Source organism: Gavialis gangeticus, unplaced genomic scaffold, assembly GCF_001723915.1.
Source record: "Gavialis gangeticus isolate Ggan-Ray unplaced genomic scaffold, GavGan_comp1, whole genome shotgun sequence".
Lineage (NCBI taxonomy): Eukaryota > Metazoa > Chordata > Crocodylia > Gavialidae > Gavialis > Gavialis gangeticus.
Genome location: NW_017729025.1, coordinates 72,781,037 through 72,807,197, shown reverse-complemented (window position 1 = coordinate 72,807,197; position 26,161 = coordinate 72,781,037). Strand labels below are relative to the sequence as shown.

At 41.5% G+C, this 26,161-nt stretch overlaps 1 protein-coding gene and 1 long non-coding RNA gene across 4 annotated transcripts in view; both read left to right on the top strand.

Moving 5' to 3' along the window:
- The window catches only part of LOC109298705, a 14,997-nt gene extending 13,947 nt beyond the window's left edge, over positions 1-1,050 (top strand). The window contains exon 3 of the long non-coding RNA XR_002097683.1: positions 852-1,050. This is a non-coding gene — a long non-coding RNA (uncharacterized LOC109298705). The remainder of the gene's footprint in view (positions 1-851) is intronic.
- The window catches only part of DPH6 (diphthamine biosynthesis 6), a 472,782-nt gene that overhangs the window by 218,796 nt on the left and 227,825 nt on the right, over positions 1-26,161 (top strand). For all 3 annotated transcript variants that reach the window (XM_019518944.1, XM_019518945.1, XM_019518942.1), the window contains 4 exons: positions 5,957-6,107; positions 9,672-9,803; positions 14,729-14,858; positions 22,389-22,563. In XM_019518944.1, the coding sequence (XP_019374489.1) occupies positions 5,957-6,107; positions 9,672-9,803; positions 14,729-14,858; positions 22,389-22,563 (588 nt within the window). The remainder of the gene's footprint in view (positions 1-5,956; positions 6,108-9,671; positions 9,804-14,728; positions 14,859-22,388; positions 22,564-26,161) is intronic.

The window sequence follows — 26,161 nt, the reverse complement described above, 5'->3', positions numbered from 1 at the left end:
GAAGGTTTAAGTTGGACATCAGGAGGCGCTACTTCACGGTCAGGGCGGCTAGGGTCTGGAACCAGCTTCCATGTGAGGTGGTGCAGGCTCCCACCCTGGGGGTTTTTAAGAGGAGGTTGGATGACCACCTTATTGGGGTCATTTGACCCCAGTGCTCTTCCTGCCATGGCAGGGGGTCGGACTAGATGATCTGCTCAGGTCCCTTCTGACCCTAGAAACTATGAAACACTTCAAATCTGGACAGCTGCATAAGCAAATAACCTAATTGAGTTAACCACTCTGCTTACAACATGTCTGATTAATGTTCCAGGTGACGGTGGTAATGGTTTGGTTTTGTGGGCCCAAAGTGGATATACACAGAGTTGGTGATATTAGCTGGGAAGAAGCAATCCAGTGGTTTATCCTGTTGGTCTTGTTCAGAAGGTTCCTGGACAGCAACTTCTGGGCCACTATCACTTCTTGGTGCATGAAGTCTTTATTCAGGTGATATTTGCTACAGGGGTTTGGGTACTGTTGCCAAAAGGTCGGCTTCTTCAGCAGTCCTTCCCAGTCAAGAATGATGGTCTTCCATGAATGTCTTATCTCTGGGTCCGAAGATGGCTGATAAGGCCAATCTGGGATTGACAGACTCTGTTGCAACTCGCGCATGTGTTTCCATGTGGGGTGGGTGGCTCCAGATTCTCGATTCAGTTCATGATATGCTGTTTTTGTCACTTCTGCTTTTCCATCTACTGTTGTCATCATCAGGTTTCAAATTACTGAGATCCTTTCAGCAGCCACTTCCTCCATGTGGGGTGGTCCTGGGTGATAGTTTCCTGTGCATTGATGGAAGCACATTGATTACTTGAAAGTCTGCTTCCCAGTGAGCACAACCTACAGTATCATCAGTGTATTGGAGCTTGATGATTGAGGTTGGTGTGCTCTTGGTTTTGGCTCTGATTTGGCTAAGATTAAACAGTTTACTATCCATTTGGTAATTCAGCTCCACTCCAACTGGAAGCTTATTGGTGGTCAGATATAGCACTGTGGTAAGGAATATCAAGAAGAATGTGGGAGTGATAATGCAGCCTTGTTTAACTCCCATCTTAACTTCAAAGGATACGCAATATTTTTGTTACTGAGAACCACCACTTGCATGCCATCATGGAGCAGGCAAAGAATGGTGACAGATTTCACTGGGCAGCCATACTTCAGAAGGGTCCTCCATGGCGCTTCTCTGTTGATGGAGTTGAAGATTTTTTGTGTGGTCAGAGAAGGCTACATAGCAGGGTTTATGTTGTTCCTGGCATTTTTCCTGTAGCTGGTGAGCTGTGAAGATTATGTCAGTTATGCCTCTTGGTGCCCTAAACCCATGCTGAAATTCTGGGAGGAGTTCTTCAGCAAGTGGAAGGATATGGTTCAGGAGGGTTCTTGCAATGATTTTTCCTGTGGTGGAGAGCAAGGTGATCCCTCTATCATTTCCAGAGTTGGACTTTTCTCCTTTTTTGAAGATTGTCACAATCATAGCATCTCTGAGGTTATTTGGGATTTCCTCATCATTCCAAATCCTTAAATAAGGGCATGGAGCTGTGATGTGAGCTTATCTTCCTCTGCTTGAAGATTTTGACAGATTCTATTAGCTCCAAATGCCTTTGCATCCTTCATGGCTTTCCTCACCTCATGGAGTTGATATAGTTGATATAATTCTGCCAAGCACAAAAGACCTTGTGCTTGTGGTCCATCTACTCTTGGATCTCCCAGTCATTCTCATCAAATCAGTCTTGATGTTTCCTGGTAGAGAATCCAAGTGTCTCTTTTCAGGAGCTATTGATGATGGACTTCAAGGCACCCCATGTTCAACATCGTTGTTAATTGGAATTTGCCATTTTTTCATTGAGGAAGTTGTGGAAGAGGTCTTGCTTGATTGGGTCCTTGAGTCCTTGGACATTTATCTTCCTTTGCCATTACTTCTGCTGTAGCCGTCACTTGGGAGCCCGTTTGAGTGACATACCTAAGCAGATGAGCCAGTGATCAGTCCAGCAGTCATCAGCTGCTCAGGTGATGTGGACATCTTGTGATCCCAGGCACAAACAATGACATAATCAGGTGCCAGTGCTTAGATTGTAAGCACTGTGTTGCCATGATGTCTTATGTTTGTTTTTCTGGTGGAACAGGTGTTGGTGACGGTGAGTCCATGTTCTGCACATGTGGTCAAGAGGAGAATGTTGTTGAAGTTGACCATTCCTTCCTTGCCGATGGTTCCGTTCCAGAGGTTCAAGTCTCTACTGACTGGTGTTGAAATTGCTAAGAAGAATAAGTCTATCTTCCTTTGGAACATCGGAAAGGGCTTGGTCTAGGCTGGCATAGAATTCCTCCTTGATGGCAGCATCAAGAGTTGGGGCATACGTGCTGTTGACAGTGGTGTATCAGCTTTCCACCAGTTAAAGATGGAGAGTCATGAGTCAGTTTATGAGTTCATTCTTGACAGCAAAACCAACTCTATGAAGCCAGCATTCTCCTTACTTGTTTACTCTCCAGAAGAAGATATAGCCACCTCCATGTTCTTTGAGCTGCCTGTCTTCTGTTCACTGGATCTCACTCAGTGCCACAACGCTAATGTTGTCACCTCAGTTTTCAAGCCATGGTTGCAATGCACCACTCTGGGAATTCACTATTAAGATTATCCATGAGGGTTCTGATGTTCCAGGTCCCAAAATTGATTGTGTGTCTTTGCTGATTTTCTGCAGTAAAGGTGATCCCACTGGACACAGTTATCCAGTCAGGAAGAAGGTAGACAGGCCATGTTTAGGGCACCTTTTCTATCCCCTTCCCCATGTGGGGTGAGCAGAGATCCTGAAGAGGGCTGCTGAGTGAGAGTCACAGTTGCTGAATCACACAGCTGCCTTGTCCAAGTGCTAGATGATCCTTCTTGTAACTTCTGCTGTCCTGCCAGTTCATGACTAGGAGCTTCCAGACCTCACAATCCTTTTCCTGTCATCACTAGCTGGTCACCAAAGGGGTTGAAAAAATGTGCTGGAAAAGCTGATTTCATGGAAGATGCCTGTGTGTGATTTCTTTTACCATAGAGAAGCTGTTGCACATAGCTTCCACATGGTTCTTGGAAGAACGGGACCTTAATTCAGTTGCAAGGATGCCAAGACAATTGGAGATCTCATTCTGCTGCAGCCTTCATCCTCCTTCACAGCCATTGAAATTTTAACATCATCTTTACCTGCTCTGCTGTTGAGGATGGTAGACCTGTGGCTTATTTTGGTGACCACCTGTTCTCACTATGACATCACTGTCAAAGGATATATGTGGCTTTTCAGCAGAGCTGTACTGCTACCCAGCGTGTCCAGAGTGTTGGATAGAGGAGTATCCTTCAGGGAAGGTTAGAAAAGCGTAACAGCTCTCCATGCAGGCTGCTATAAAATGCCTCCACCCCAAACAGGTTGTGCTGTGACCCATTGGTCCCTAGACACTAGGGTGTGTGACCCACAGGGGCAACTGGGCTCTGTCGTTCCTTGGGTCCCCACCCTTTGCCAAGAGGTAGCAAAGATTTGTCTCTAGGCCTTTTGATTTGGTGGCAAAGATTTGGCTTTCCACTTGTGCATTTTTCCCCATTGCTTCATTATTTTTTAGATATATTTAAGGGTACAGAGGCTCTTAGGCAAGCCCTCTAGGCAGCAGCAAAAAAAATACTAATGGAAATGATAGACATTGTAATTCATTGAGTGGAAAATAATGCAGATGCTGTTGAATGCTAGTATGTTGTGTTGCAGTTAATATTTAGAGAGCCTATTTCTTTTATATTCCATTGCAATCTTCATCTTTACACTATTATGTTACATTTATTTGACTAGCTTTAACTTTTCATATACAATTGGCTCATATAAAATATATTATCAACCTGACTTCCACACCTTTCAAGAAGGAATGGATAAAATGAGGTCTAATCAAAGAACATCAGCCCCTCTTAGAGTATAAGTTTAGTATTTACAGCTCTTACTAAATTCCCCTTGAGCCTTTTAGGAGGCAGCAGAGCTAAGGTTCCCTTCCTTAGTAATGACCTTTCTGTAATTTAGACTTTCCTGAGAATTTCCAAGCATATTGCTTTCGCTTAACTGGATCCTCTTACTCCCCTGTGAAGTCAGATATTTATGTAAATATTGAATTTTCACTGCAGACTTTTGACCCAAGCTACTTTTTTTTTCTTCTTTTTTTCCCCTTTCCACAAGCTCCATTACTTAAAAAGTGCATTATAATACTGGAGTAAATGATTTTATATTACCTTAAGGAGAGAAGAAAGATACAGAAAATAGTACATTTTGCTATTCATGATGGCCTAATGTTCAAAAAGGGCAGTGATTTCAGTGTATCAGTTTTTGCATGTAACACCTTTGACATCTTGAAGAGGCCTCACTTTCAAAAGTGAGTAGCACAATAGGGCCAATTTAATGTTACATCGGAATCTTTCATTCTGGCCCTTACCCACTTCTCCATGCTTTGCTATGTAATAATCATGTTATTTAATATGTAGGGTTTTGTGTGTGATATTTGAATACTTGCAGGGTTTTCCCAATAGGTTTTGATTCATGCGAAAAACTACCATGTTTTCATATCCTATATTCATTTTTGTAAGTTTAATTTTCTTTATTTGTCATTGTTGATGGTTTAGCATGTGAAAAAAGGGCATAATGCACACAGTGATATCACTTCCTATTAAAAAAAAAAAGTCTTAAAATTATGACTTAATAGCAAATAAAGACATTGCTATAAGTGAATGTCAGTTAAGAACTCTGGAAAAAGTTCTGCCTTAAGGACCTTGTTACACATTGCATTTTGAGCTGCTCAAATGCTGATTGGTGTTAGTGGTAGCTTTTGTGTCTGGTTGAAGCAGTCGCATCTTAAGGCTAAAAACCTTCTCTGACTGTTCCCTACCTGCACAACCGTGACTTGCCACTAGAGGGCTGGCAAGCAGGACCCTGATTAGGAGCTACAGCTGTATGTAATTACCCGCCGCACTCTAAAATGAGATCTGTGTGCACTCTCTTTAACTTAACAAGTGTCAGTTGTTCAACCTGGAAGGCATTGGTTTTAGCTTCTGGCCAGGGAGCTACTTGCCTCTTGGTAAAAATTGGTGGTGCTTTCTTCATGTTAGCTGCTTTGCAGTAATTGCTCATGTTCATGGTCATTCCCCACAGTTGATAAAGGCTGAATCACAAAAGTTAATCCCTGTTTCTTATGGGCCCCCTTGGGCTTAAGGAGTGCTTACAGGTATAATGTTTATGAGAGTGATAATTGTCTTTAGGTATGGGAATAGACAGTCTGCACTCCTTTCCTTCTTAGTGCACTAACACAAGGCAATTCATACACTTGAAAAATCTGTTCTCCCTAATAATCTTTCAAGATGCTAAGCAGCTCCTTGAACTCCCCAGGAGTTTAAGGAGATAAACTGCTTGCAAAATAAGACCAATGAGAATTTTAAAATGATTTAATTCACTATTCACTATTTGAAGTTTACAAATCAGTCCTGGGTATATTAATGCCCAACATGTTTTGACATTTTCCGATTTTATTTATTTATTTATTTATTTTTACATTCTTTCATACTATTTTCCTTCTTTATTCATACCATATACTGTACTTCATTCCTGGAAAAAGTATGTTTGTACTGCATAATGTTACTATATCATTTGTCACAATATTAAGTGCCGTCGATCCTTATGTCTACGTTCTGCTAAATCTGCACTATGATTCCACATGCCTTGTCAACAATAAATATTTTGTTCCCTGCTAGGTTGCAATCCAGACAGTGCTGTTCTCCGGTGACTTGCACCAACATTTTAATGTATCTTGAGCCCTGATGTTTCTTATTAGACAAATCTTAAGTTGTTTTTTGAGGGCAATCCAAGATCGTTTACTATAGCACAGCACAGAAGTTGCTTGATTATTTCAGAATATTTGTTTCAATCAGGTGGAATCTTCAGACAAGTTTATGGACAGTAGCTGTTCTTGTGAAGTAACCTGTAATGAGGATAATGTGTTACCTGCAGCTGAGGAAGATGGACCGAAGGACATTCCTCCTATCGTCTGGAAATCATTGAAACATAATTCTCTTCAGTATAGTGAGTTTTATATATCTCTGTCTTTACAAAAGTGGGTCATACTTATTTCAGACACTCTTGCAGATTATAATGTTAAATAGTCTAAAGAGCCCTGTTAGGTGAATTTTGTAGCCTTTCTTCATCTTTGGTGATTGCATAGAGTATTTATAGTTATGTGTTTGAAATTAATTACAGAAATGTTGCTGCCCCTCAGAAGGATCATTTTTATAAGAGAACACACCACCTTTTCACAGCATTTTGTGTTCATGCCGTTAATATATTTAATATATTCAGTCTTTCAAAATAAAATGATTAATTTAATCTTCAGATAATCAGATTGGAAATGAGAGTGATTTTATTTTTTTAAATAAAAAAAATCACACAAACTCTCCTCCTCAATCCCTACTACATTTAGGACATTTATTTTATTTTACATTTTTTCTCCTAATTCAGTTTAAAAAACTCACTTGTGAAACATACTCTCGCCCATGTATTCTAACTATGTGAAAAAGTACCATACTTTTATTTTAATCAGAGTGAGTTCAGAGTTACATTCAGCATCTACACCATTTCCTAGGCTCAGATGTTATTTCAAGTCTGTCTTCTTCTGGTATATACTCCCATGTATGTACATGAGAGAACTATACAAGACATTCTCATTAGTGAATAAAGCCAAAAATGTTATGAATGCTCAGGTTTGCAGATCCCAACCCTTAAATTAGGAATTCTAAAACAAGACTATCTATATGACTTTGTTGGAACTACTTCACCATCTCCATTTAATAATGTACCAAGTAATCTACAGACAATTACTTCATCTTGCATCGGTGGGAGCAGAGTACAGTTTTTGTCACTTTCAAGAACGCTGCGAAAAAAAAATACAAGAAATAGTCTTTGAAACATGCTCAAGTCCTACTTAGGCACCTTAGTTTAAATTACTTTCCATAAAAGTTAGGTTCTTAAATACCCAGAGATCAAATTTTAAAAGGAATTTTGGTTACTATAATATTGGTAAGTGTCTAATACAATGGTTTGCAACCATTTTATACTTAAGACAACCCTCAGAAAATGCTTGGTCTTAGCTTTTGCACATTTCTTGAGTACAACAAAATAGTAGAGCAATTTTCCTCTTGTAAAGAACTCAGGCTACACCAGATCAGAATGTTTTTAACACTATGGATTTTTATTTGAAATCTCTGGGTTTCTTTTATGAATCATGTTTGCATACCTAACCATACTCACGTTGTGTGGCACCCTGTTGCACCTGTAAAGGGACCTCAGGGCACCTCAGGGTCCTATGGCTCTGAGAATCACTGGTCTATTAGAACTTTAAAAATAGGTAAACAGATTAGGCACATTGTGGGAATTCCAGAAGTGCCTGAGCAGTTGAGGCATTTAACATCCATTAGGATCAAGTAGGAATTTGGTACATAAATATTAGGGCTGCACGAAGCTTCAGGTGGTGATTTGATTTGGAGGAGATTCAGTCCGATTTGGTGGCTGAATCTCTGAATCGATTCAAAGCTCTCCGAATCTTTGGAAAAGATTCGGAGAGCTTTGATAATTTGGACAGTCCCTGGTGGCTGCAGCCCGACTCAGAGCTGGTAAGTAGTGGGGCGGGGGAGGGGGGCTGGAGGAGGTGGAAGGGGACCATGGGGGGACCCCTGCCAGGCCCCATCCCCTCCCTGCTCCCCCAGCCCTGCTGACCCTTGCCTGTCCCTCCCAGCCCTCCCCATGGCTGCCCCGCCCGCCCCAGCTCCCAGTGCTTTAAAAGAAAGCCCCCACTCACTGCATGCTGCCAGCTGGGGGAGTAATCCCTGCTGCCCTATGCTGCATGGAGGGCTCTGCACGAGCCCCCTGAGCCCCCCCAAATGGCTACCCCACCCACCCCAACTCCAGTGCTTTAAGGAAAAAAAACTAGAAAAACCCCAGGACTCACTACTCCTGCAGAGCCTCGGGGCTTCAGGGGGCTCGTGGAAGAGTCCCCAACGTGGCGTGGGTGCTGCTGGGGGCAGTGGGGATGGCCCCCCCTGGGGAGGAACAGTGAGTCTGGGGTTTTTCTGGGGTTTTTTTGTTTGTTTGTTTGTTTTCTTAATGGGCCAGAGCCACAGCGGGCAGGGCAGCCATGAGGGGGGCTGGGACAGCGGGGTGGGGGGGTTGGAGGGCTCTGCAGAGGCCTCCACACAGCGTGAGGCAGTGGGAGGCAACAGGGATGCCCCTCCCCCTGCCTGGAAGCACCTGGTGAGTCAGGGCTTTTATTTTAAAGAGCTGGGAGCTGGGGTGGGCAGGGCAGTCATTGCCAGGCTGAGAGAGTGGGCAGGGGATGGGCCTGGCTGATTCGGAGATTTGGCAGCAGCCAAATCTCCAAATTGGATTCAGCTGAATCAGTTTGGGACAGTGATTCGAATCACTGAATCGAACCACTGTTTCCTGAATCGGCCAAATCTGAAGGAAATACTAGCCATTTCGCACAGGTCTAATAAATATCTTTATTCTGTGTTACTTTTGATGTTTTAGAAAATGTAACCTGTAATGCCTAATGCTTTTCTTTCCCCCTCCATGTATGAAGCCATTTTTGTAGTGTTATAGATAGGGAGATTGCAGAAGGGATCAAAAAATGACTTTGAATACTTGACAAACGTTTTAAGAAAACACATCTGGCTGAGATGTGCAGTTTATAGGCTTTTATGTCCATGCATATACCTGTTATATCCAGGGATCCTCGTTTTCTCTGATTTAAAAAAAATCCCTAATTTTCAGATTTAAAAAAAGTAACCACAAATCCACATTTTTCCATGAGTAAAAGGAAACAGCACTAATATATATATATGTTGGTGGCATGTCATTTTAATCACAGAAAAATGTAAATTTGAGGTTACTTTTTTAAATTTGAAAATTGGAGATTTTTTTAAATCAGGGAAAACCAGGATCCCTGGTTATATCTTATCATCTAAATTATTTTTTAAACTGTTCAGGTAACCTGTAACTTTGCTATAGAAGTTTGTCTTATTGGGTGTGTCTGCCTGTGAAATTAATTCAACTGAATAAACTCTGACACGTACCGCTTTGGTATTTATTGCTCCCAGTGTTTACACGTGTGCCCACTACTGCAGCACACTGAGCTGAGGTGGAGCAGCTGTGGCTGGCACGGGACCCTCTGCCCCAGGGGTCAGCCTGCTCCTCTTGGCTCAGTGTGCTGCAGGCGGACTGGCTGAGGCATGAGGGAGCTCAGTATGAAGCTACTTGGCAGGCAGCACCCACACTAAAGCACCCATGTGCCCCAGCCAGTCCCGTCAGTGTCTACACATGCGTTGCGTTGCACTAAATAACACTGCCATAGAATGGTACTTGTGTTGGGCAGTTTTACCCTATGGCAATGTTTATTACTTTACTGCAGCCTAACAGGGCTCCAGGTGTAGACGCTGATGTTTTAATGCAGAGCTAATTAGGCAATGCTGCAGTAAACATCTTATGTAGGCAAGCCCACTGAGAATAGATACTTTACTTTAAAGTGTTTTCTTAGAAAAGCCATAACCTGATATTTGCTGTCATTTTAATCATATTGATATTCTTTCATTTCCATAGGTAAGACATTAGGATGTTCAGGAAAATCCCTAAGTGGTTACCAGTGGGTTTCAGGAATCTCTGCCTGCTTTCTTCCAGCAGAAGGCAAAAGTATTCAAGATGCAGCTCTGGAAGTGTTTTCTTCTCTCCAAGGTGTTTTATTCAATGGAACCATTACTTATCATTAAAAACTATTTCTTTTAATACAGTATGAAATAAAAAAATGATATATTTTTCTGTGTTCTTATAGTGTTAAATTTTGTGATTGTAAATTTTCCATCTTGGGCTTGCCTCAGGCTGAAATCATGATCTGACGACTGCTGACTTTAATATTGAATACATTGTAATGTCCATAGATTCTGAAGACCATAAAGAGCCAGGGTGGGAATCAAATCAGTATAACAGTATTATTTCCACAATATTTTAAAAGCTTTATGGAAAACAACTCTAACTTTTTATAGAATGGAATATATAAAAATATATATTTATATGCCCTCCCCCCCAACACACAGAATATATTTGTGTCTTTCTCTCTCTGCAAAGTATACATAGCATATATGTATGTTTTGTAGATACTGCATAGTTGCTAAAGTGCTTTTGTTAACACCATAGTTTTAAATTAAGTTTTCTAAAAAGCTGTTGCTGTTGCACATTTTAGCATCTACGATTAGGTCACTAGCAGTAAATCTCACTTATATACTTAATACAAAGAAGAAATTGCTGTCATGGGAATCACGGAATCCAGATTCCTTACTGTCACACTCTTACAAGATATTGACATATAAAACAAAATGGGACCATTTTGTTTTGCATCTTTCTTCATTTTAAACTTTTAAGTAAAGAATGTTTATGTAGGCTTCTTTTTCATTCATAAACCTGGAAATCATTCTTAGGACTACATGAGTAGGCTCATATTCTTGTTCAAGAATTCTTGTGATGTATTAGCTCATAAAATCTTTATGTTTGGCTTGTGCAGCTGAGTTCATGACTGAATACAAAATGATAGAGAAGCCTTAGCATTTTAGAAAGCAAAGAAGTCACGCTTCCTAGAAGGCCCTTAAGCTAGTTTTTAACAGCCTGGAAATCAGCAAGGAGGGTATAATCAAACTTGTAGTTAAAGGCACCACTATTTAGTGTAAATCTTTTGGGCATAATCTGTAAATTGAAGCAAAGGGGCTCTATAACATTTTACTTGGTTCTCATTATATTTGTATGGACATCTGCCAGTCTAAACATTTTGTGTTTTTGCTTTACCATCAATCAGAAGTAAAAAAAAAAAACCAAAAAAAAACCTGATTATGTCACTGGTCAGTTGAGTAGCCTATTGCTTTCAGCATGTTACTTGTATTAGCTGTATTGTTTTCCATTTCTGGCAAAATAGTAGCTTTTTGATCTTTGGTAGAAAATGTCAGTGCTCACATTTCCTGTGGGTTTTTCGCCTTTTCGTGTTGAGGGTGGGGAAAGTTGAATGAATTATGATCCTGTCATCTGAAGAAACCACAAGATGTTTCTTTTGCCAAATTTTTCTGAGCGCTAAACTGATCATCTCTAGGTATGTATGAGCCTTTTCCCGGACTCGTACTAGCAACCTACACAGGACTTCAGCCTGTTCTGTATCATGCTGTGACACTGGAGCATACACATGTCCTTTTAGCCTTGTTCTAGGAAGGTTAATTGATTTAATTCTCTCTAAAGAGGACAAGCTTTGCCAGAAGGATTTAGAAATGAAACTGTGTTAGTGGACTTCTAGAAATGTATACGAATCATACCTCATAATATCAAGAGCAAAAAGGGGAATTTGCTGCAGTATTTTTGTATTTATTCTGTGACTGTATTTATTTGAGCTTTTCTTACAGTGATGTTTTTGAAAATAATATTTGTTATTGTAATCTTTGTATTTTGTAACCTTAGTTGTTATACATTAACACATCTCTATAGGTTTCAATGCAGCTACACAGATTTACACTGAGAAACTAACCTAGAATTAAATATGCTCCCCAGTGTGTGTTTCTACATGAGACACTTAACTGAGCATTAGCATAGTTTACTGTGAAGTAAGCATGTGCATTTATACGTGTGCATGCTTACTATGCAGTAAACCTCCCTAATCCTGAGTAAATTTGCTACTTGCAAGTGCAAGTAGCAAATTTACTTGAGTTTAGTAACGGCGCAGTAGTGCGTGTATAGACACCTGACCGGGAGCAAAAACTGTTCTGGGTCAGCCGTCCACCAGGGGGCGAGAGATAGTCCTGTCACAGGAGCCCGGACAGGGACTGTGTCCTCTTTCCAGGCACCAGGGAGTTGCATGCCCCTCCTCCAAGATCGCAGAGTCGGGGGTTGGGAGATGCTTAGCTCCGAGCCTCTGCTCTGCCATCTCGATCACAGAGTGGGGGGCTTGGAGACCCTTATCTGCCAGCACCGGCTCTGCGACCATGGGACCAGTGCTGGGAGATAAGTGTCTCCAAGCACTGGCTCTGTGGTCATGGAGCCAGCCCTGGGAGCTCCCTGCTGGCAGGGCCAGGGGCAGGAGCAGGGGCAGGGGAGCCTGTTTCCCCCCCAGCTCTACACTCTGAGCTGGGCTGGGAACTAGCTCCCCAGCCTGTTCCCCCTGCAAGCTCTGGGCTCATGGAGCTGAGCAAAGAACAAGCTGCCCAGCTTCTGCCTGGCATGCAGGTTGGGAGCTAAGAACAGTGCTGGTCAGGGACAAGTCCCAGCTCCATGCTCTGATCGTGTGATTAAGGCATGGGGCTCAGAAAAAGCTGCAAGGGTGGGGTAGGTCCCAGCCCCCTGGCCCAATCCACCGGTGGCGCAGCTAGCAGTGACCTTGCTGCTAGCTTCGCCACTGGCAGATTGGGGCAGGGTACTGGGACCTGTTCCTCCCTTGCAGCTCTTTCCAAGACCCCTGCCCCTAATCAGGGAGCCAGGGCCTGGGGGACATTGTCCTCACCCCAGCAGCAGGCAGCACCCTGGGTCCAGGAGACAGCTGTCTCCTGACTGGTGCTCCCTGCCAGCCCCTGAGCTAGCACCCAGCAGGAGCTTGGAGCTCCCCCTGGTGGCAGCAGAGGCCCATTGCAGGGCTGCAGGAAACTGCTCCCTAATCATCACATGTATACGTACTTGCTCAAAAGTGCTTACACCAAAGTAAATTTAGGATGGATGAAATGCATGTGTAGATGTGCCCAGTATTTACTGCATTTGTGTTGTCTTGTATGTGTTTTTCAGAGTAAGGCTCTTACTCAGTTCATATGTCAGGCCATCATTTTTTTTTTTTTGTATTAAATAGTACTTTTGTATTAAATGGCATTTCTCACTGTTTTAATTTCATTTCAAAAATCTTACTCAGGATGAATCACAACTGACCAAAGCCTACAGTCCCTAAAGTGACAAGGAAAGGCCCAAACCTCAGTACGTCATAGAACTGAGTTGTGTATAGGTCTTCATTTTGAGGTAATGGATTGAAGACTTATAGGTCCAGCAAGAATATTGATAGTGGGGAGGTTAGTCTAACAGTCCATCAACTAAGCCTTACTGCTGGATACAGTTTGTTGTAAGAGCAGCTTCTGAGTTGAGAACATTCTATCTCCTCATTCCTCCAGTTCATTAATAAATTTCTATGTGAATAAGAGACAGGTTTTATTTTTATAACTTTTAAAGAAATTAGAAATTAACTTTAAAATATTTCAACTTCGTCAAATATCACAAGGCAAATATTTGTTGGTGGTGGTTTTTGCTTTTTCAATATAGACCAGTATTTCTCCCAAATAAATGTTTCACATTATGCACATTACATTTTAACTTCACAAAAAGCTTTTACTGCTTGGCTAAAATATTGTTTCACTTACTGAAGGTTCGAAAAATATATGATTTCCTTGCTGTCTAGTGGAGTAATAGCTGACATTGACTTACTAGTTTCTTTTGGGCAGCTTTCAAAGCACAGCTCTGCTTTAGCACAGATTTATAATTTTATGCTAATTACTTCTTTGATATTTTAGAGCTACGTCTTGACTAAGTAGGAGTTCTGTAGATTTTTTTTGTCAGTTGCTTTATCATTACATATGTCTTACTTTTTCCTTTATTCCCATGAATAGTTTCCCATTCCAGACTTAGTACTAAGCAATGGCATGAGTGGGGATAGCTCACATACTTACTGCTAATTCCAGCCCAATGGAACTATATTGACTTTAATGGAAACATGCCAGCTTAAATTTTTCTCTGAACCTATTTAAGACAACAGACATGTTTTACATGAAAACGATTTCCTTTTCACTTTAGCCACTTCAACAGTTTACTTCTTTACTCTCTTTCTGTTCCATTAGAGGACACACACGTTTATACAGTATATGGCTTTAACAAGCAATATAGTCAAAATGATCATGAAGGAAGGTCATGAAGTTTGCAGTTAGCTAGGGTCCAATTGGATCCTTGTGCTGTATACAGTCTATATTTAGTTTATGGAATTTAGTTTCTATTGGTTATGAAAATTAAATGTAGGCTATGAGGACCACAGAATACAGTGTCCCATAAATTTTGTTAAAGCAGGCTTGTTGTAAATTCCATTCTCTTAATTACCTTGATTTGATCTTTTCTCCCCTACCAGGTCAGCATAAATTTAGTCACAGATTGGATCCAAGCAGAGGGATGAATTAGGTGACCTCATGGGGGTCCTGTCCAGGCCTACATATCTCTGATTCTAAGTCCAGGAAAGATTGTTATTGTTATTTTTTGTTTTTAAACTGATAATAGTGGTGCAGTGGAACGTAGACAGCATGTATACACACAATGCATTCTCTTAAGGCAATTTTAAGTCACCATTATTTGGGTGTGAAGAACCTTCATTTATCTTCTATCTCTATTATCAGAAACTTAACATAAAAAAGCACTTCGTAAAAACTAGAGGAGAACCATCAACGATTATTAAGAGGAAAAGTAATATATTACTAAAGACTTCAATCATATTAAACATGTGTTAAGTTACTATCATTTACTTTTCTTGAACAAACATAAGATGCCTCTGCTATCTTTCCGTCCACATTTAAAATATCCTATCTTTAACAGCTATGTTATTTTTTTTCCTGCAGCTAATATGAATTCCATGGGATTTGAACTGAAAGATATTATTTTGGTCCATTTGTATATGAAGAGCATGAAAGATTTTGCTGTAATAAATTCAGCCTATGTGACAGAGTTTGATTTGTGTCCACCGGCAAGGTAGGATCAGACTAATGGTATATATTTATGATACACTGTAATATACTGTGTTACAGCTACTATATTTATATTTATGAAATTTTTGTACACATTTTTGTTTCTCTTTTGTACTCAGAAATAGGCTTGCACCCACCTTTTTTGGGAGATCAGCATGTTTCTTACTTTCTTCATGTAACATTACTTTTAAGGTAGTCATAAGCATGTATACTTCTTTAATAAAATAATGCATGTGACAGGAAAATCATTTTACTGTTCTAAATATATAGCTGACTTATTTTGCAATGGAGACCAACCAGATACCTTTTAATATTTGTGCCTGTCACAGCTCCAAGTGTGATGTCAAATCCAGATCTGATGAAGTAAACCAGTCCAACAATCTAGGCTTGCAGTATTAACCATATTTTCAGTCCTTTTTCTCTCATAGGTTCTGCTTTGAGTGGCTATATTGCATTTAAAGTGATATAGCAAATGCCTAGAATACTGGAAAATTTTTATTTAATTTTTAAAAGTTATGTATCAAAATCATAAATTCTGTTAGAATAGGAGTCGGCAATGTTTTGCAGCTGGAGATCACTTCTAAAGGAGCTGAGCTTCCAATGCAGCCCATGCTGCCTCCAGAGTTGGAGCTGAAGGCACACTCACTGGTCCCTCTCCCGCAATTCCTTTCTGCTGCCTGTTGCTTCTTTCTGCTGGTCAGCCACTATGCAAGCAAAACCCTCCACTGTTGAAACGCTGCTGAAGCTCCCCAGTTCTACAGGCTAGATCCAGCTTCCAGGCCATAGGTTGCTGATCCCTGAATTAGAAAATAAAGTTTAAAAAAGAGAGAGAGAAAAAAAATTGTCTTAATGTTCCTAATTTTTGTTTAAAGCAAACAGTTCCAGCTAGAAACATGAATATGCTTTCATTTCACAATGCTTAGCAAGTGAAATACTACAATGATAGCTGATTTAGTGAACAAAATGTTACCTATGCTCTTTGTGCCATGCTGTTACAATTTGAAAACTTCAAATCAGCTCAGCTAAAATTCAGTTTTTCTAAAAATGTAAGCAGAGTTCCAAATTTTAACAAATGCATTAATGAAGAGTTCACAGTACACATTGTAAGTTCATGTATGTTCAGTTCATGTAGGTGCTATAAAGAGTTATAGAGGATATTTCTTTATATGGAAAACAAATATTAATATCTTGATGTAACTTTTCTTGTTTGTAACATTAATATCTTGATGTAACAAAGCCATCAATGTCCAGATTTGATATGCAAGTTAATACTTTTTTTCAATGTTGTGTTTTATCCAGTCCCAGATTAAATTTGTTTTTCTCTTTCATACACAGTACTGAAAACTCTAAATCCCAGTGATCTACTGTGAGTTGAAGGTGTTTTAGTGCTTTGTAAGTCAACTTCTTTCAGGATCAGGCCTTAGGTGATTTAATTTTTATTGAGGTCTTTTAATCTTTCCTAAAAGGTTAGCTGTCGTTATTATTATTGTTATTATTATGATTGCACTTTGCTATATTCTGTTCAGGTTGTCAGTGGCTTTTGCAATTAAGTTCTCGGAAGTGAAAACAATATTGTAGGTTCAGTCACACTAGAGCTGTAGAGTTAGGAATAGTTTCTCCCTTGTTCTTTTATCTGATGCTTGTGTGTACACTCTACCAAATTATATTGATCTTTTTATTGGCTGCTATATTGCATTGCAGACTCTTGTCTAACTTTCTGGCCACTGTCACCACTATCTCTCTTTCATCATTGTTAGTTTTCAAGTTTTTCCCTCCCACTGAACATCTGTGTAAGGGATTATAATTCTCCAGATCAAGCACACTTGCATTTTCATTATACCGAATTTGGTATTCTCTGAATTTATTATTTTAATGATTACCGTCTTCCCTCCTTTCCATAAATTAAAATATTAATAAATAAAGTTAAAAGTCTCTACAGTTCATAAAATGATACTTATTTTTAGTGCTGCATAAAGTCTTTAAAAAAAAATGTAAGCTCTTTACTTTTTCCCCATTTTTTAAAAGTTAGGGTTGTATTATTTATTCAAGTTAACAAGATACATTTCCCACTACTTAGGAACAGCTTTGCTAGTAATTGGATCTGTGTGGGTCTCATTGCTTTGAAAGTTTCCCTCAGATAAATATCCATGCATCCTTATTAATGTCATGCCCCGTGATTTACAAAATCTTCGTACTTTATCCCAAAATTCAATCAGTTGAGAAGAGGTTGAGAAATAATGGAATTAAGTTGCAAGCTTGCATTTGCTACAGAGTGGAGAAGAATTATACAATATATAATAGGGATTATGCAACATAACAGGACTATAATAAAGATAAAATATAATCTGTTTTTCCATCTTTATTGCTTTATTACCAGTCTGAATACTACTGAGAGCTTGCATTGCCTCATGCCAGTCATGACTATTTGATATTTGTCCTTTTACTTTTCCTTATACCTGACATGTTTGAAGCAAGATTGAAAAATAATACCAGCTGAAAAACATGAATATAATTAAAAACAGGAAGGGAGGAAGGAAAAGGTTAAATATTATAAGTTTAAAAAGACAACATAAAACTCTATTTGAAAGCCAAAATACCGTATTTTTCCTTATTTTGACAAATCAGTAAAAACTCTTTAAAAGTGTTCTGTTCTGTTTATGAACTGATCAGATGAATTAATGAACACTCCATATATTAAAGAAGAAAGCAAGACTTTTAGAACAGTATTGTTTAATAATGGTCACCCAAGTAGTACTGCAAACACTGTACCAAAATAAATCTTTGAAAGACGTTGATGTGACAAGATGCTATTCCACTGACACTCTTTGGGTGCATCCACACGTGCGCTTTACTATGGAGCTGACTAATGTTTTTTTTAGTAATAAATTGTTTACATATATTTATATTCCAAATATTTATATAATGTAGGCAACCTAATAAACATGTGCAGTGGAGATATATATCAATAAAAATATGCATTTGCACTGCACATTTTATTTTTGATCGCATGCACAGCCTGTATTTTCATGTGCCTTATAGATTCATAGATGCTAGAGTTGGAAGGGACCTCAACAGATCATCGAGTCTGACCCCCTGCCTAGGCAGGAAAGAGTGCTGGGGTGAGATGACCCCGGCCAGATGCCTATCCAGCCTTCTCTTAAAGACCCCCAAGGTAGGGGAGAGCACCACCTCCCTTGGAAGCCCATTCCAGGTTTTGGCTACCCTTAACGTGAAGAAGTTTTTCCTGATATCTAACGTAAATCTGCTCTCTGTCAGTTTGTGACCATTGTTCCTTGTTACTCCAAGAGGTGCCCTGGTGGACAGAGAATCTCTAGTCCCTTGCTGCATCCCCCTATGAATTTGTAGGCAGCCACAAGATGACCTCTCAGCCTTCTCGTGCAGAAGCTGAAGAGGTCCAGGTTTCCCAGTCTCTCCTCATAGGGCTTGTCCTGTAAGCCCTTGACCATATGAGTGGCTCTCCTCTGGACCCTCTCAAGTCTATCAACATTCTTCTTGAAGTATGGCACCCAAAGCTGGATGCAGTACTCCAACTGCGGTCTGACCAATGTCACATAGAGGGGAAGTATCACTTCCTTGGGTCTATTTGTCATTCATCTGCTGATACATGATAAAATGCAGTGAGCTTTGCTGATGATTTCGTTACACTGACAACTCATGTTCATCTTGGAGTCCACTATGACTCTTAGATCCATTTCTGCTTCTGTGCTGCTGAGAGGGTCACTTCCCAGCCAGTAGGTGTGCTGGATATATTTGTGCCCTGGGTGCAGCACTCTATATTTGTCCTTGTTGTACTGCATCCTATTGTGTACTGCCCACTTTTCTAACCTGTCCAGGTCTGCCTGCAATCGTTCCCTACCCTCCTGAGTGTGCACTTCATCCCGCAATTTAGTATCATCTGCAAACTTGGACAGAGCACACTTCACACCCACATCCAAGTCACTGATGGAAATATTGAAGAGTACAAGGCCCAAGGACTGAACCCTGCATGACCCCACAGCCCACATCCAGGTCAATACCGACCCATCTGCTACCACTCTGGGTGCGACTGCTAAGCCAGTTTGCCACCCACCAGACTGTGTAAACATCTATATCACAGCCTCTTAATTTATTTATGAGGAGGGGTTGAGATACTGTGTCAAAGGCCTTGTTAAAATCCAAGAAAATGACATCCACCTCTTCTCCTGTGTCTAAGCATTTTGTGACCCTGTCATAAAACAAAATCAGATTGGTCAGGCATGATCTACCTGCTACAAATCCATGCTGGTTTCCCTGCTGCATTATTTTTCCCACTGGACTTTGACAGATCTGATCCTTCATAATATTTTCAAAGACCTTTCCAAGGATGGAGGAGAGACTGACTGGCCTATAATTAGTTGGATCCTCCTTCCTCCCCTTCTTGAAAATAGGGACCACATTGGCTCTTTTCCAGTCCTCTGGGTCCTGACCCGAGCACCTCAAGTGTTCAAACAGCCGTGCCAGTGGTTCTGCTATGACACCGACCAATTCCTTCAGTACTCTTGGATGAAACTCATCCAGGCCTGCTGACTTGAACGTATCCAGTTCATCCAAGTGGCTCTGCACCAAGTCAGCGTTGACAGTTGATGGGCTGGTGTCCCTCTGATGTCTGTCTAAGAGCCCATTAGGAGACTTATCTTGACCCCTGTTCAAGAACACTGAGGCAAAAAACTCATTGAATAGATCAGTTTTGTTCCCCCTGTCTGTCACTAATATTATTATGCTTCATATTGTATGCTCTTAACTTTAATTTTGGAGGCATGGAAGAATGGGGATGTCAAAGGGAATTAATTTCATAGTGTTCTGGAGAATGTACAGTTGTGTTTATTCTTAGTGGCTCTGTCTTTGTTGACCTGTTTGAAGCATATTCATCAAGGAATTATAACACAAATCTGAGCCAACACAGCCTGAGGGAACTAAAATTATATCCCATAAAGAACTGTGGCAACTTATTTCCAAGATGATGGAAGAGACGAGCAAAGGAAGTACTGTAACTGAGTCACAGTTCTTTGAGAGCTTCCTCAAGAAGATCATAATTAAACTCTGCCCCATATTCAGTGATGAGGTTTCTGGCTTATTTGAATCCTGAAAATAATAATACGAAAACTTCTCATTTAATTCAGGACCAGAAAACTATAGGACTTGTAATCCATAAGGGGTTAAAACTGATGAGGAATAAAAGCAAAAATTACTTACTGGAGTTATACTTATGTTAGGATAGTGCATACTATAACAGATCCACAGCCCTAACTTGTTATATTTATGGATATCAACCTGGGTACAATATGACAATTTAGATCTAAATTACCTATCAAGGCTTCCTGAGTCATGTTGTAAAAGAGCACTGAGTTCTCTGACAGACTCAGAAACATGTGGCTATGTAAAATTGACTGTAACACTATTTGATTCCCTGGTGTGGTTTCTAAGCTGAGAATGAATGGTGCCAGTAGAGGCAAAAGCATTGTGGTGAAGGGAGTAGGGAGAGACTTCCAAGAGACACCGAGGCCCCCTCTAAATGATACACTTAAGGTATGATTAACCAGGTAATCGCATCTTAAATTGTGACCTAACTGTACTTGCAACTAAATGATGGCTTGATAAAACAAACAATAAGCTACAAAGGTATTCCACAAAAATGTGCAATAACTTTGTAGCTTGTTCTAATCACACCATTAATTGAATGTGTGGCCCAGTGCTCCCCTGTGGCTGAGAGCCCCATCAACTAAGGGGCTCCCAGCCACAGGGGTGCACCACACACTGCCAGCCTCACAGCTGAGAAGGCTCTTAGTATTGTCAGTGTTGTCAGCTGCAGGGCTTACATCACAGAGAATGCTGCTCCCCCCTACAAGCAGGGGCAGATTAAGATTCATGCCCCCCGACCCATGCCTTGCCCTGCAGCTTTGGGCTCTGTCCCTAGCCCGTGCAGTGGGGGCAGCAGCCAAAGCAGGACACACTGCCCTGGGACAGGAGCCATGGCTGCCCCTGCCCACAGGTCCATGGTGGAGCTGGTGCCAGGGGTGTGGAGCCACTGCTCTCTGGGTGTGACCAATGTAGACCAAGGTGTAGGTGGGGGGCCCTTGCCCCACCACAGCTCAGTCCAGCTGCAGCAGCACACAGCAGCCGCAGCCCACAGCTTTGCACATGCCCAGCCTAGCCTCCGATTTTGTCCCTGCCAAGGCAGGGACCCATGGGCCCAAACCCAGCTGACCTGTGCATTAATCCACGTATGCCTGCAAGCATTCCCAGCTGTGGGGCTCACAGTGGGGGCAGTAAGAAGAATGCTGCCCTTACTGTGAACCTTGTGAGGTGTAGGGCTTGCAGTGGTAGCAGTGATCCCCCACACTGCTGCACCTGGGAGCCAGAAATCTCACAAGACTTGCAGCAAGGGCAGTGTTCTTTTCACCGCCACCATAGTGAGCCCAGCAAAGATGTTGTCCGCAGGGCTTGCAGCGGGGGAACGCTGCCTTTGCTGCAGTCCTCCCTCTGTGAGCTGCACAGATGATGATTCTCACAATGGGGTCAGTGTTCCTGGAGCTGCCCCCTGCTACACTCCCTACAGCCCATGTCAGCTGTTGGGTCTGCAGTAAAGGCAGTACGGGGAACAAACTGGGGCTCCCGGCACCAGCGGTAGAGCGTGATGGGATCCCATTGTGGCTGCATATGTAAAGTGGCCCTGACTGTCAATCAGGTATTAAATCACTACAGGGTGGAATTCAGGATTTTTGTGGCTTTAGACCAAAGTTCTGTTCCTACCTGTAGAGCTCTACAGCAGAACAAGAGCAGTTCTGAACACTTTGATATTTTAAATACTCTAAGTGACACCTTTCCTGCTTCCTTTCTCTGCTTTAGCCTCTTCTGCTTCTCATGTTACTGTATGTCTCTTGCTTCCACGTTTGCATAGCTGGCTGCTTAATCCCTCATCCCTTCTTAAAGAAGTCATAAAATAACAGATATAAAAGTTGCGGAAAAAACTGTATGATTACTTATATGATACAAACAGATTTATGTTGAATTTTGGCCAAAAATAAACATTATTTGGCAGTTTGCATGGCTGCCAAATTGCATTAGGTACAGAAACGCAGCTATGGAAGGTTTTGCTAGTAATATGCTAGGAGCACAAACCCAAGAGTGTGGATCCATAGTAAATTTGCAAAATTGTTTTGAAAAATTACCAGCCCAAGCAGATAATCTATTTATCCATCCTTATGATGACCATCATAGAGAGAAAGTTTCCACTTGCCTGTGGCAGGTGAGATTCTACTTTTGGCAGGTAGACTCTTGTAATATTATACTACTTGGCAAGTAGAATCTTGCAATATTATACTACAAGTTTCTTAATAATCATAAATCATTGTTGTTGATTTTGTGCTATAAGAGAAGCAAAGAGAAGTCTGTAACATAGTAACAATAGACAAAAACATTGATGGTCAATTCTTAAGTTTGGTAAATAACCTTTCATATTGGAAAAGCTAATTCCCTTTCATGGCTTATTTTTCAGAGTGTGTGTAGAGGTCCCATTGCCCGATGGAATACTGTTTTGGATTGACTGCCTTGCACATAGCTGTGACTTTACGACTGATGACGTATCCTGTTATGAAAAGCAGGTCATGCATGTACAGAGCATTTCTCACTGGGCACCTGCTAACATAGGACCTTACAGTCAGTCAGTCAAGGTAAGCAATCTTGATTCTTTCATGTGAATTCTTTACTGCTTTACTGAAATGACTACAGTTATAAAATTTGGTTTTCCTCTTTTGGGCAAATTCATATCAATGCGAAAAAGAACAAAAACTAAGGTCAGGCCCTTTTGCCTTTATGACATAATATAAAACCGGGCTGTGCAACTTATAAGTGGCCAGGGGCTGAACCTGCCATGGGCCACACCAGAGTGAGCCACAGGCATCTGGAGCTATAGGACAAAGAACATACCGCCTTCTCATGCCCCCTATGTCACTGCTGTACTGCAGGGATCTAGGTACACCTTCAGCTTCTCATACAACACCACACTGCCCCACCCCCTGGTTTGGGTGCTGGCAGCTAAAGCCATAGGAGGGAGGGGAAGCCCAGAGACTCTGGTGCTTTTACAGCCAGAGCAATTTGGAGAGCAGCAGGCAGGCAGGAGCCCAGGGGCTGCAACTAAACCCCTTGCAGGCCATGTGTAGCTTACAATTGGATTACTCTGATTTAAGAAAATAGAAAAATGAGTATATACATTTTCAGTTTTAAAATTTCTGCATGCAACAGTGTTCAACTAAACTGAAAATACAGCAACTCTTTCATTCTGTGATTGCCAGGCAGGATAAGGGACAACTATTTCTTGTTGAGATTTTAAGAAAAGCCTCCTGAGCTTCTGTGCTATAATTCTAACAAGAAGTACTTACAATGCTGGTATATTTCTGTATACTTTCTAGTATGTAACTATGCACTTACAGCATCTCCAGGTATTTGGAATTTCTTAATGTTGAAAGAGAACAAGTCCAGAATTTTTCTTAGGAAAGTCAGTCCCTAAACACATGAACATTGAATTCCCTTGTGAAGCTCTAAAATCTTATTTACAACATAAAAACAAAGCAAGATTTATGAAATACTTAATATTTTTAAAATTTACATTTAAAACAAAGTGGATGAAATATGATATAATGTAGTGGTGTGTAAACTTTTGGCCATGCTGGCCAGATGAATGACGTGGGGCCAGTCCCTCGGATGGATTAAGCACTGCCTCTTCCCTGCCCTACTCACTGGGATTGGGCCCCAACACTGCCTCATGGGCTGGCTGACAAGGTGCTGTAATCCAGATCTGGCCCACAGGCTGTGGGTTGAGTACCCCAAATAATGGATTGAGAGAAAAATAGGAAAGCATGGCACTCCTTACAACAAGATCAAGCCCATATCAACCATCACAGATGTTTGTCTAACTTACTCTTAAAAGCTTTTGATGGTGATGCCACAGCCTTGCTCAGTAATCTGTTCCAATACTTAGCTGCCCTGAGAATTTAAAACATGGGTTTTCAATCTTTTTTAAGATTGGGGGAGGGCTTGCACGTGGTGGCAGGGTGGGCCACCACGTGTGAGCTCCCAATATGTCCAGGTGGCCCCTGTGCAGCCCACAGAGGGGAGCCACTACCCTGCCTCCCTGGCCCTTCTCCTGGGAGGTGGCAGCATGGAGCGGTGGGTGGCAGCGCTCCATCCCCACCCACCTGCATGTACCCCCTAGCCCCTTTCCAAGTACCCCCAGGGGTACATGTACCCCTGGTTGACAACCCCTGGTTTAAAAGATCCTTTCAAATATCCTACGTATAGGGCACCTATACATGTGATGGACCTCTGCTGAGATGTATGCTAATTAGTCCCCCATTGGAGCAGACTTGATTGATCAATTGTGCTGGAGTGTGGTAATTAGCACGCTCCAGCAACCTTCATATCATTGTATTCAGTGTGCCCACATTTCAAAATTGTTGAGGGGGGAGTGCTTTAACTAAAGCTTGCCATTTTGAAGCGCAAGATGCTGAATACACATGACTCTACGAGCACTCTAATTAGAGCAGCTTTAAGAGCTGCTCTAATTAAAGCACACCTCTTTCCCACCTCAGAGCCCATAGTTCCAATATTTTATTACCAACCTTTATGCATTTGAAGAGTGTTATCAGATCCCCCTTCAGTCTTCTCTTCTTCAGACTAAACAATACCAGTTCTCCCAACCTTTCCTTATAAGTAATGTTTCCTAGACCTCTCATTTTTATTGACGATTTGTATTTCTTTCTTGCCCCTACCATTTCCTGTGCAAAAGAAAACTAAATCTAGGGCATTCTTTATTGGTTGCAGAAATTCTCTCAAACGGCATTTTATTTTGTGTGGCTGAATTCTTCTGTGTTGTCTTTCAACCTACTATTAATATTGCTGCAACTAAGTTTTTTGTTGTTGTCTTGATTTGATTTGTCTTAGTGCTGGTTACATGCAGAATGTGTGGCAGTGGCTTGGGGTAGATTTTTGGAGGAGAAACTTTTGTAAAATTATTTTAATTTGCTAAAGGAAGTGGTGGTTCATAAAGGTCAAATTATACTTTTTATTTAAGGAAAGGGAAGTTATTTATTAAATGTCACTTGATATATATATATATAGGAAGTTGACCTGTTGAACATTTGCTTCATGCAATTTTAATTCTGTCAAGTCATTCAGGGGCTGGCCTTGTTTGGGTGGGTAGGGAGAAAATGCAAAGAACCTTGCATTCATTCCATGTGCTTGTACTGAGACAATTGCTTTCTGACTGTAGCACAGGTGCTGAAATAAGTTAATGTCCTAGATGCAGCACAGTCTGGATTCTGGCCAGCACGTGGGTTGAAAACTACGGTAGTGACACTGATGGATGATGTCCTGCTGTCAGTGGATGGTAGGCAGACAATCAATGTCATATTCCTGGATCTGTTGGCAGCATTTGACAGACAGCCATTTGATAGTTTCATAGCTAGTAGGGTCAGAAGGGACCTGAGCAGATCATCAAGTCCGACCCCGTGCCGTGGCAGGAAAGAGTACTGGGGTCAAACGACCCCAGCAAGGTGATTGTCAAGCCTTGTCTTACAGACCCCCAGGGTAGGAGCCAGCACCACTTCGCTTGGAAGTTGGTTCCAGATCCTAGCCGCCCTGAAAGTGAAGTAGCGCCTCCTGATGTCTAATCTGAATTTACCCACTGCCAGCTTGTGACCATTATTTTTTTAGTCACTCCTGGTAGCGCTTGGGGGAACAGGGACTCCCCCAATGCCTGCTGGTCCCCTCTGACTAGTTTGTAACAGGCCATTAGATCCCCCCTCAGCCTTCATTTGTGGAGGCTGAACAGGTTCAGATCCCTTAGCCTTTCCTCGTAGGGCCTGCCCTGCTACCCGCTAATCGTGCGAGTGGCTCTCCTCTGGACCCTCTCCATGTTGTCCACATCCCTCTTGAAGTGCGGTGCCCAGAACTGGACGCAGTACTCCAGCTGTGGCCTGACCAGTGCCACACAGAGGGGGAGTATCACCTCCTTGGACCTGCTTGAGATGCATCTGTGGATGCATGACAAGGTATGGTTGGCCTTCCTGACTGCATCCTCACACTGCCGGCCCATGTTCATCTTGGCATCAATGATGACTCCAAGATCCTTTTCTGTCTCTGCACTGATGAGAAGGGAGTTCCCCAGCCTGTAGGTATGGTGCTGGTTCTTTCTCCCCAGGTGCATCACCTTGCACTTGTCAGTGTTGAATCCCATCCTGTTCTCATCCGCCCACCCCTGTAACCTGTCTA